This window comes from Rhinopithecus bieti, unplaced genomic scaffold, assembly GCF_001698545.2.
Source record: "Rhinopithecus bieti isolate Rb0 unplaced genomic scaffold, ASM169854v2 scaffold_45617, whole genome shotgun sequence".
Lineage (NCBI taxonomy): Eukaryota > Metazoa > Chordata > Mammalia > Primates > Cercopithecidae > Rhinopithecus > Rhinopithecus bieti.
The window spans coordinates 1970854-1983185 of record NW_016819136.1 but is presented as its reverse complement, the minus strand read 5'-3'; the positions used below and the strand labels follow the sequence as shown (position 1 = coordinate 1983185).

Sequence of the window (12332 nt, the reverse complement as noted above, 5' to 3'; positions counted from 1 at the left end):
TTCTTGACAAGAAAGTCTAATCAACGGCATGGCCGTAGCTTTTCTAAGACCTGTATGTTAGCAACTGGAATGACCTGCACAGCTGGTTAAACATGTAAACACCAAGGCATTATGTTCTGTATATACAGGTATACCTCGGAGACATTGCAGATTCAGTTCCCTACCACAATGAAGTGAGTCATACACATTTTTTGGCTTCCCAGAGCATGTAAATGTTTATACTATATTGTAGTTTATTAAGTATGCAGTAGCGTTATATCTAAAAATGTGCGTAACTTAAAAATACTGTATTGCAAAATACGCTAATGATTTTCTGAGCCTTCAGCAAGTCGTAATATTGTTGCTGGTGGAGGGTCTTGCCTCTGTGTTGGTGGCTGCTGACTGATCCGGGTGGTCGTTGCTGAAGGTTGGGGCAGCTGTGGCAATTTCTTAAAGACATCAATGAAGTTTGCTGCATCGATGGACTCGTCCTTTCAAGAAAGATTTCTCTGAATCATGCAGTGCTATTTGATAGCATTCTACCCACAGTAGAATTTCTTTCAAAATTAGAGTCAGTCCTCTCACCCCTTGACACTGCTTTATCAACGGAGTTTATTAATATTCTGCATATTTTGTTGTGATTTCAGCAGTGTTCACAGCATCTTCACCAAGAGTAGATTCTGTCTCAAAAAAAAAAAAAAAAACCAACTCTTTTTACTCATTCAGAAGCGGCAGCCCCCCAGCTGTTCAGTTTTTTTTTTTTTTTTTTTTTTTTTTTTTTTTTTTTTTGTGAGGGAGTTTTTTTTTTTTTCCCTTGGGGGGGGGTGGTGTTTTTTTTTTTTTTTTTTTTTTTTTTTTTTTTTTTTTTTTTTTTTTTGGAGACAGAGTTTGCTATTGTTGCCCAGGCTGGAGTGCAATGGCTTGATCTTGGTTCGCTGCAACCTGTGCCTCCTGGGTTCAAGTGATTCTTCTGCCTGAGCCTCCCGAGTAGCTGGGGTTACAGGCGCCCACCACCACGCCTGGCTAACTTTTTGTATTTTTAGTAGAGATGGGGTTTCTCCATGTTGGCCAGGCTGGTCTTGAACTCCTGACCTCGAGTGATCTGCCTGCCTCGGCCTCCCAAAGTGCTGGGATTACAGGTGTGAGCCACCATGCCTGGCCCATCTGTTCAAATTTTATCATGAGGGTGCAGCAGTTCAGTCACAGCTTCAGGCTCCGCTTCTAATTCTGGTTCTCTTGCTATTTCCACATTTTTAGTGACTAATTCTACTGAAGTCTTGAGTCTGTCAGAGTTACCCAGGAGGATTGAAATCAACTTCTTCCGATCTCCTGTTAATGTTGATATTTTGACCTCCTCTTAGGAATCACAAATGTTCTTAATGACATCAGGAATGGTGAATCCTTTCCAAAAAGTTTTCAATTTACTTTGCCCAGATCCATCAGAGGAATCACCAACTATGGCCTTACAAAATATGTTTCTTAAATAGTAAGACTAGAAATCAGAATGACTCCTTGATCCATGAGTTGCAGAATGGATGTTGTATTAGCAGGCATAGGAAAAGCATGAATCTCCTTGTACCTCTCTGTCAGACCTCTTGGGTGACCAGATGCATTGTTGATGAGCAATAATATTTTGAAAGGAATCTTTTTTTCTGAGCAGTAGGTCTCCACAGTGGGTTTAATACACCAAGTACACCATGTTGTAAACAGATGGGCTTTGATGCAGGCTTCATTGTTCCTTTATAAAGCATAGGCAGAGCAGATTTGCCATAATTCTTAAGGGCCATAGGATTTTCAGAATGATAAATGAACATTGGCCTCAGCTTTCAGTCACCAGCTGCATTATCCCCTAACAAGAGAGTCATCCTCTTCTTTGAAGCTTTGTTTTCTTTGTTTTTTTTTTTTTCTTTTTTTTCTTTTTGAGACAGAGTCTCGCTTCGTTGCCCAGGCTGGAGTGCAGTGGCATGAACTTGGCTCACTGCAGCCTCTGCCTTTTGGGTTCAAAGTTCTCCCGTCTCAGCCTCCTGAGTAGCTGGGATTACAGGCATGGGCCACCACACCCGGCTAATGTTTGAAGCTTTGACGCCAGACATTGACTTATCCTCTCTAGCTATGAAAGTTCTAGATGGCATCTTTTGCCGATAAAAGGCTGTTTCATCTATTAGGTTGGTGCAAAAGTAATTTCAATGGCAAAATCTGCAATTACTTTTGCACCAACCAAATGCATTGAAAGTCCATTGTTTGTTGAGGCCACCTTCATTGATTATCCTAGCTAGACCTGGATAAGGTGCTGCAGCTTCTCCATCAGCACTTGCTGTTTTACTTTACACTTTTAGATTATGGAGAGGGCTTCTTTCCTTAAACCTCATGAACCAACCTCTGCTAGCTTGAAACTTTTCTCCTTTAGCTTCTTCACCTCTCTCAGTCTTCATTGAAATGAGGAGAGTTAGGGCCTTGCTCTACATTAGGCGTTGGCTTGAGGAATGCTGTGGCTGGTTTGATCCTGTATCCAAACCAGTAAACTTTTCCCGTATCAGCAATAAGGTTGATTTGTTTTTTGTGTGTTCACTGGAGTGGCACTTTTGATTTCCTTCAGTGACTTGACTGTTTGGTTCCAGAGGCCTAGCTTTCAGCCTGCCTTGGCTTTTGGCATGCCTTCCTCACTAAGCTTAATCTTTTTTACTTTTCAAACTCTGCTTGTAGCATTTGACTTAATCATTTCCAAATTTTGACTAGAAGTGAGAGATGTGCGACTTCTCCTTCCACTTGACTATTTAGAGAGCATTGTTGGGTTATGAATTGGCCTAATTTCAGTGTAGTTGTGTTTTCAGGAATAGGAAGGCTGACACAGAGGGAGAGAGAAGAGGGAATGATTGATCAGTGGAACAGTCAGAACACATGCAACGTTTCTTAAGTTCACCATCTCATACAGGCAGAGTTCATGGCACCCCAAATAAATCACAATAGTATCATCAAAGATCACTGTCACAGATCACCATAATAGATACAGTAATAATGAAAAATATTGCAGGAATTACCAAAATGTGACAGAGATACCAAGTTAGAATGCTGTTGAAAAGTAGCGCTGATAGACTTGCTTGACGCAGGGTTGCCACGAACCTTCAGTTAGTAAAAAACCAGTATCTGTGAAGAGCAGTAAAGCAAAGCATAAGAAATGAAGGTATACCCATATATAGAGTACTGAATTTTTGAGTGGCAAAATTCTCTTTAATGGTTATGAGTTTCCCTAAGTGTTGATCCAGATGAGATTTCAATAGTAGTATCTGACTAAATCAAGGGAAGACTACTGCTTTCCATCTGGGATGAACTCAATTCTTATAATAGGCTTTGGTCTCTTACTGGGCAATTCAGTGGTTCACCCACATGATTATCTCTTTGTTAACAAGTGAAATGTAAGCTTCAGCATATCCATGCACCCTATTCTAAACTTACCAAATCTGTTTCTTAGCTTTTTTGTTCTGCCTGTCAAGTCCTTGACTCTAGAGAGGTAGCTTAAAGAGCTTGTACTAAATTTATTAATGTAAGAAACTACCTGACAATTGGATCCAGGATTGTTTTGTAATTCCGTTCCTGGCAAGAGTTTTTGTGAATCCCTAAATACAGTTTATGAAAGTCCAAACTTATATTTTATTCATTTATTGATTAATGTTTGCTACGATCTGAGATGTACCGTATAGGAAGGTACAAAACAGATGGAGGGGCAGGATCCATGTCTACTTGTGGAGGCATGTATAAAACAAAGAATTACATATGGCTACATACATTGATCAGTGCTATAATGATTGATAGATGGAGGAATGGAGATGTGTGATCATTATATAGATACATGGAAGAATGGAGGAGTGTGTATTTATACATAATGTATACATGTATATGTATCATTAATGGGGTACAGACAATGATCAAGTTTTTCTCGTGGGGGTGAGGACAACAAGCTATTCCTAGAGGAGATAATGTTTATCTTGCATTTTGAAAACCAGGTAGAAAAATCAGGTAGTTCTAGTATCAGCTCAAGAGGAGACGGTGATCATGTTCTCCTGCCTCATTTTTCTCCATAGAACTTACCTCTGCCCTACGCTATATTGATTCATTCATTTCTTCAGTCACTCCCTCCCTCCTTCCATCATTCATTTATCTGCCTTACTAGAATGTAAGCTCCATGAAGGCAGGAATTTGGTCTGTTTTCATTGCTCTGTTTCCTCAGCAACTGGAAAAGTGCCTGATCTATGGCAGGAATTTGAACTTGTGTGTATATAGTGAATGAATGAACTTTGTGAGTAATTGGTTTATTTATAATTTTCCTTTAGCTTATTAAGGATAGCTCCTCAGAATTTCCTTATAGTTTTGCTTGATTTTTTTTATTATACTTGAATAATGATTTTTTATTGTACTTGAGTTTCCTTGTACTTGAGTACATGCTGCTTGTTGTGCTTGAGTGATAACGCGCTATTTCCACAATGTTATCTCATGGTTTGTTTAGTCCCCATAATCTTGCCTGAACTGATACAAACGCTAATGGTTTTCTATGTCTATATGCGAAGTCCTCTTAAATTTTCGTTGAAAGAATGGGTCGGGTCCTTGCATGCTGACACTGCCAACACTGGCACTGTTATTTATTTAAAGTACAGAATTGGCCAGACCATTTCTGTGCTTAAAAATCTCTAATGGCTTCCCTCTCTCTGGAATAAAGTCTGGGCTCCTTAGCTTGGTACACAAGCTCTTCTGTAGCTTGGCTTCAGCTGTGTAATGATGCATTTTCTTACCATCTCATAGTGGAATAAAATGAGCCTATTCATTTTCTTCATATCCGTAGTGTCCGGCATGTAATAAATAATTCAACAAATGTTTTTTGAGTAAATGAGCGCATATAAGTGTATATGAACGAATGGCTGTGAAAATGTTTGCCGCTTAGATAAAAGATGATATAAAACTGACATAACACTAGCCTTTAAGAACAGCCTTTTCTTTATATAGCTGATTTGTCTTTCTCGCTGTTTAGCTGCTCTGTTCTCTGTCCTCCCTTTATTCTTTGTCAAGGAATCCCTCTTGGCATTTACAATGTCATATTAGAAGTAATTCTAGTCCTCATAGCTTTCCTCTCTACATGGCCATCTCTATACTGGATCTTTTCTGCTAGCTACTTTTCTTATTTTGTTAGGGATTTGTGTATATATGTGTGAGTGCGTGTGTGTGTGTGTGTGTGTCCATACACGTGTGTACCCTTTTTTTTTTTTTGGCCTACAAATTCAATTTGCCTACAAATTTAAGGTTTTGCATGTAATTCTGAAACTCTTAGGATTAAATGATTTCTACAGAACGCACACACACAGACAACCCTGAACTGTTTTCAAATTGAAACGATTTTGATTGTGCTGCTGTGTTTTTATAAATGTCCTCTCTTTTCCCTTAAATATTTATGTGCATTTAGATTGAAAATCTTCAAGAGCAGCTTAGAGATAAGGAAAAGCAGATGAGCAGCTTGAAAGAACGGGTCAAATCCTTGCAGGCTGACACCACCAACACTGACACTGCCTTGACAACTTTGGAGGAGGCCCTTGCAGAGAAAGTGAGTGACTGGCCCCGACTCCACACACGTTTTCTGCGTTCTCATTAATCTACGACTGGATGTAGAATACAAAAGAAATCCCTGTGGGCAAAAGGGAAAAGAACTGCTGTGTGCTGTTGCTGACATACATAGTGTGAAGGGAATTTTTTTTTTTTTTTTTTAAGAGTCTCACTCTGTGCCCAGGCTGGAGGGCAGTGGTGTGATCTTGTCTCACTGCAAATTCCACCTCCCAGTTTCAAGCGATTATCCTGCCTCAGCCTCCCAGGTAGCTGGGATTACAAGCATGAGCCATTATGCCCAACTAATCTTTTGTGTTTTCTGTAGAGACGGGATTTTGCCATGTTGGCCAGACTGGTTTTGAACTCCTGACCTCAAGTGATCCACCCATCTCGGCCTCCCAAAGTGTTGGGATTACAGGCATGAGTCCCTGCACCTGGCCAAATTGCTCTCATTTTCAAACTTCTTGAGTATCTGTTGACAGAAAGTTCTGATGATTTCTCTTTTCTTTACCTTCCTTTATATTTTAAACTCAATGTATCAGCATCTTTCCCATTCCCCCTTTTTGGTGTGTGAGTTGTGAGTTGTTTCCATTGCCTTGTAGGCGACATGTGAATAATATATACAGAAGAAATATTTGCTAGTTATTGCCCTTAGGGTGTATATGTAAGCTTTTAGTTACCTGGAAATTGAATAAACGGAAATATTCCAAAAGAATACTTTAGTGGTATCAAATACCAGTTGAGATTATAAGAAAAGAAACCTTGGGATTGAAATGAATAAAGCTACATCCTTGTTATGGCAAGATGAATAAGAAGGATGAATTATTTAGAAAGTGTGTTCTGGCTAGGCACGATGGCTCATGTCTGTAATCTCAGCACTTTGGGAGGCCAGGGCGGGCGGATCACCTGAGGTCACAAGTTCGAGACCAGCCTGACCAACATGGAGAAACCCTGTCTCTACTAAAAATACAAAATTAGCCAGGTGTGGTGGCGCGCTACTTGGGAGGCTGAAGCAGGAGAATCACTTGAACCCGGGAGGCGGAGGTTTCAGTGAGCCGAGATCATGTCATTGCACTCCAGCCTGGGCAACAAGAGCGAAACTCTGTCTCAAAAAACAAAAAAACAAAAAAAAAAAGGGTGGATTCTTTAAAAACTTACCGTTATCTTTTGAACATAGAAATTTGTAATTTTATCAGCTAAAAGAATTACAGTCATATAAGTGCAAAAGGGAATTTCCTCACATGTTGATATATTCTCTCATCAGGAGCGGACAATTGAGCGCTTAAAGGAGCAGAGGGACAGAGATGAGCGAGAGAAGCAAGAGGAAATTGATAACTACAAAAAGGATCTTAAAGACTTGAAGGAAAAAGTCAGCCTATTGCAAGGCGACCTTTCAGAGAAAGAGGTTAAGCTCACCAAAATGGAATTAGTTTGTTTGCTTAATCATTGCACGTGTCTGTATGTTGTTCGTGTTTTCATAATGCATGTACAAAAGTATTCGATGGAAAATTTTCTTAATGTTCTTTTAGCAGGCTTTTTGTGAATACCTTAAGGAATATTTCAGAAAGCTTTGCAGAGACATAGTGGATTGGTTCATTCATTTTCTAAGTGTTACTCACTATGTTTTATGTTGGTTTTTTACTTACTAATATTTTTATAGACCTAAAGTAACTGAAGCTCAGATACATTTGGAGAAATAGTGTGCTAAAGATAAGAAAGCTGACAGATAGGAATATGCAAAAGAAGGAAATTTCATGTATAGGAGCTATCAAAGGACACAACAGCTATTAAATTGGGCGATTTAATCTACTTGGATCTTGCTTTTGGCGAATCCTGTTAACATGACCTAAAGAGCAAAGATGCCTCATGCTGTGTAATCAGAAGATGATAATGCATGAGCTTTAGCATCTTTCTGTGGATTTTCTTTCTAATACCTTTAGGAAATGTTATGGAAGTTTAAATTCCTAATAGAATTTTCTTTTAATAGGGAAAAATGTGATTTATTTTTTTTTTTCTTTTAAGAGATAGCGTCTCACTCTGTTGCCCAGGCTGGAGTGCAGTGGCATTATCATAGCTCACTGCAGTCTTGAACTCCTGGGCCCAAGGGATCTTCCTATTTCAGTCTTCCAAGTAGCTGGGACTATACGTGTGCACTACCATGCCCAGCTAAGGTAAAAAATTTTTTTGTGTGAAGACAGGGTCTTGCTATGTTGCCCAGGCTGGTCTTGAACTCCTGGCCTTAAGTGATCCCCCTGCCTCAGCCTCCCAAAATGCTGGGATTACAGGTATCTGGCTGAAAAATGTTTTTCGTTTAAGTTAATGTAGCTACTGAGGTTTGACTACTTATATTCACAAAACTTGATCTACTTTGGTTTATTTTGTAGAATGGGTATGTATTGACAGAACTCTTTAAATCACTGTTCAATTGGTATTTCTTGAGAATCCATCTTATTTGTTAAGAGTTGAAAGCTAGAGCTAATATTGTTTTATATTTCATGATGAATTTCCTTGAAATGGAAATATGTCAGCATTTGGTAATGGAAAGGAAATTACAGCTACCACGATAAATTTAAAATTTTAAATCTCTATTTTGTTTATAGTTATTTATTCTAGATGTGTGTTGCTTCTTTTAGGCCTCACTTCTGGATCTGAAAGAGCATGCTTCTTCTCTGGCATCCTCAGGACTGAAAAAGGACTCACGGCTTAAGACACTAGAGATTGCTTTGGAGCAGAAGAAGGAGGAGTGTCTGAAAATGGAATCACAATTGAAAAGGTTAAAGAAAATTTTCACATTTTTTTTTTTGCTTTGCTTTAAATAAGAGCATAGCCTTAGCATGTTTATATGAAATAATTTACCAATGGAGTAATAATCCCCCAAACTTTAAAATACCATGTATACCTGAATTAATTATCTTAGCATTCTTATCCTACTTTATTTTATTCAAGATAATCCCCCAAGTCTTTGAAAATTGACAGTTCAGAGAAAGATTAAAATATGCAGCTCCCTCGTGGGTAAAATATGAGACCACAGTGTAAAAATCTCAGTTACCTGATATTTTTCTTCCATTAGAATCAGACTTCTGCCAGGTGCGGTGACTCGTGCCTGTAATTCCAGCTACTTGGGAGGTTGAGGTGGGAGGATTACTTCATGTCAGGAGTTGGACACCAGCCTGTGCCACAGAGTGAGACCCCATCTTGTAAAAAAAGAAAAAACGGTGGCTCATGCCTGTAATCCTGCACTTTGGGAGGCCGAGGCGGGCAGATCATGAGGTCAGGAGTTTGAGACCAGCCTGACCAACATGGCAAAACCCCGTCTCTACTAAAAACACACAAAAAAATTAGCCTGTAATCCCAGCTATTCAGGAGGCCGAGGCAAGAGAATCGCTTGAACCCAGGAGGCAGAGGTTGCATTGAGCCGAGATCACACCACTGCATTCCAGCCTGGGCGACAGAGCAAGACTCCATCTCACATACACAAAAAAGAAGACTAAGTGAGAGCTTTTTTTCTAATTTAACCGATGTAGTAAGATCTGAGACTCAGAACAATTGTTAAATATCCTGTTTCAGATTTTATCTCATTTTGGAGAATGTTAATTTCCTAGCACTTTTTTTAAAAGACAGGGCACATGTTGTCAGAAAGTTTTTTTTATTTGTTATACTTTTAATTTTTCATAGCAGCTTATGAGGCCTAGAATTTTGTTATCTTCACCTTCTACTTTAGGGTCTATTTTTTGGTTTACAGCTTATATGTAGATTTACATGAAGGACTATTTGGCATATTTTCTTGGAAACTATTACTGGTGTATTATTAGTGTTGTCATTTACATTTATTCTAAAGCCTGTGCTTATCATTGAAATTTTTGAAGTAGATTTCTTCGCTGTTTTGTTTGGAGTGGGAAATGACTGGTCTTGAGGTAATGATAATTGAAGTCATTTTTGACCTATTTATAGCTTAAGAATTGATATCCTGTATCTGAATATTGGCATTCCATGTCTTCAGTATGAGATAATGTCCTCAGAATTTATTAAGGAAAGGATTGAAACTCAGCTTTTGAGATACCAGATTTGTTTTTGTCTTTTTTTCTTTGTTTTTTGGAGACAGGATTTTGCTCTGTCGTCCAGGCTGGAGTGCAGTAGCATAATCATAGTTTTCTGTGATTTCAAACTTCTGGGTTTAAGTGATCTTCCTGCCTCATCTTCCCGAAGAGCTGGGACAACAGACCCATGCCACAACACCTGGCTAAGTTAATTTTGAGACAGAGTCTCACTCTGTCACCCAGGCTGGAGTGCGGTGGCACCATCTTGTCTCACTGCAACCTCTGCCTCCTGGACTCAGGTGATTCTCCTGCCTCAGCCTCCATAGTAGCTGGGTTTATAGGCGTGTGCCACCACGCCCGGCTAATTTTTGTATTTTTAGTAGAGACGGGGTTTCACCTTGTTGACCAGGCAAGTCTTGAACTCCTGACCTCATGATCCACCCGCCTTGGCCTCCCAAAGTGCTGTGATTACAGGCGTGAGCCACCACACTCGGCCTTTTGTTTTTTTTTAAATAGAGGGATCTTGCCATGTTGCCTAGGCTGGTCTCAAACCCCTGCCTCAAGAGATCCTTCTGCCATGGCCTCCCAAATTGCTGGGAGCAAGACCACTATGCTCAGCCTTGAGTTATCGGAATTTTTAAAATGCTTAATTCTTTTTTTTCCTTGTAGGGTGAAATATTTATTTCTATACTCTGATTTTTGTTGTTGACGCTTTTAAAAATTTTTTTAACCATTAGTTTTCTTTCCCTTGATTATCCTACTCTTAAAACCATTTTCTCTACTTTTCTGTCTTCTTTTCTCCCTGATGCTTCTTACTGTCTTCAGCGTCCTGTAATAGTGTGGAGCCTCTCATCCGAGCCAGTGAGTGGCCTCGCCAAGTGTTGCCATAAAGTCCCAGTTGATAGTGTTTTTTCTGGCTTTTATGTGAATGACATTTTTATCACCCTATAGATAAATGAATATACTTAACCTTCTCATCTCTCCCTTCCCGAAACAGGAACTCTAGGTTTTTTTTTTTTTTTTTTTTAATGATTCCTCTCTGAAGTATATTGAGGTGACTACAAAATAGAAAAGGTTCTCTAAGACAAAATTTTTTCTCATACTTTGGAAAGTGTTTGCGTTTCTGCTGCTTTTGCTTTGTTCTGTTCCTACTGAGTTAATTCATTCAGGACTGCTTCTCATTGCTTTTATTTCCACCCTGTTGTAGCTTTTAGCCACACCAGTTTAGGGTACAGTTTTGCTTACACATTAAATCATATATCTGCCAATAGAGTCTTTTATAAAGGCCATGCTTAGTAGCTGAATTTTGACAACTGACGAAACCTGAAGCAAAAGAAGTTGGTAGAAGACTTAATCTTGAAAGCACCTGTGTTGCTTCCACAAAGCATTTAACAAAATTTACATGAACATTTCTCTTTTACCCAAAAGTACTTTGGTTCAGAGCTTTCCTAAGTATGGATGTTTACCCCTTTAATAGTTTTTGAAACCATTTTAAGAGACTGAATATGTTTTGTTGTTTATTGAATAAGTAAAAAAACTTGTCTTAGTCTTTACTTTCTCATTAAATAGCTTATGTGGTGAAAATGTTGATTTCTATGGGAATATGATTATCTGCATGGTTTTGCAATCTTACATGTTTTACTGTGACATGTATGAAATACGAAAGAACAAAATCTGCCTCCGGTGTGTGAGTACGGAGGTTTTAATAATGTTAAAGGTAGGTATTTTTCAGGAGAACAAGGCCTGTGGATGGAGAGCTTAACCTTTAAGTCAGTATTTTAAGAAGGATTATTCACTGTTACATCAGCTTCTCTTGTCCAAAGGTGACATTTTATACAAATATTGTTATTTCACTAAAGTTTGTAGCTTTTGCTTCTGAATCTTCTTGACCTTTTCACATTCTAAAAGTAAGGTGTATAGATGATCTGCATTTTTAAAGCATAGGTTAACGTATAGTTAGAACTTAATGGGTGAGAAAGGGGAGAAGAAAGTGAAGCCATGAAATTAAACACCTTCATCCAGAAAAATGCCTTTCATATTGATACCATGATAAGTGACTCTATGGACAGAAGAAATACTTACATCTCGAATTCAATGTCCTATTCCACAATTTAGAGTACCATTTTATTTTTATTTATTTTTGTGACAGAGTCTCACTCTTGCCCAGGCTGGAGTGCAGTAGCACAATCTGGACTCACTGCAGCCTCCACCTCCCAGGTTCAAGCAATTCTCGTGCCACAGCCTCCCAGGTAGCTGGGATTACAGGTGTGCACCACCACCCCTGGCTAATTTTTGTATTTTTTCGTGGAGATGGGGTTTTGCCATGTTGGCCAGACTGGTCTCAAACTCCTGGCCTCAGGTGATCCACCCACCTTGGCCTCCCAAAGTGGTGGGGTGACAGGCGTGAGCCACTGCACTTGGCTTAGAAGTCCATTTTAAAGGGATGTTTATAACACTGATTTGAAAAATAATGCCTTTTTTGGAGTTTGTATTGTAATTTATGAAGTTGTAAAGATCATTAAGGTGGTTTAAAATTCTTAGAATTTTATTTTAAAGTACAAATTAACTCAGCAAGAGTTTAGATGTAAACTACTCTGATATAGAATTTGTTGTCATAAGGGAAGGGGAAAGTTTATAGTATCTTTTTTTTTTCTAGCTTGATTTATTTTGTCTTTAAAGATTGTCATTTAGTATTCTTTTATTATCTTTTTTTTTTTTTTTTTTTTTTTT

At 38.7% G+C, this 12332-nt stretch overlaps 1 protein-coding gene across 1 annotated transcript in view; it reads left to right on the top strand.

Annotated features, from left to right (window-relative positions):
• LOC108519480 (ELKS/Rab6-interacting/CAST family member 1) overlaps nt 1–12332 on the top strand; it is a 234793-nt gene that overhangs the window by 178975 nt on the left and 43486 nt on the right. The window contains exons 9-11 of the mRNA XM_017858532.1: nt 5429–5566; nt 6830–6970; nt 8199–8337. Coding sequence (XP_017714021.1) covers nt 5429–5566; nt 6830–6970; nt 8199–8337 — 418 coding nt within the window. The remainder of the gene's footprint in view (nt 1–5428; nt 5567–6829; nt 6971–8198; nt 8338–12332) is intronic.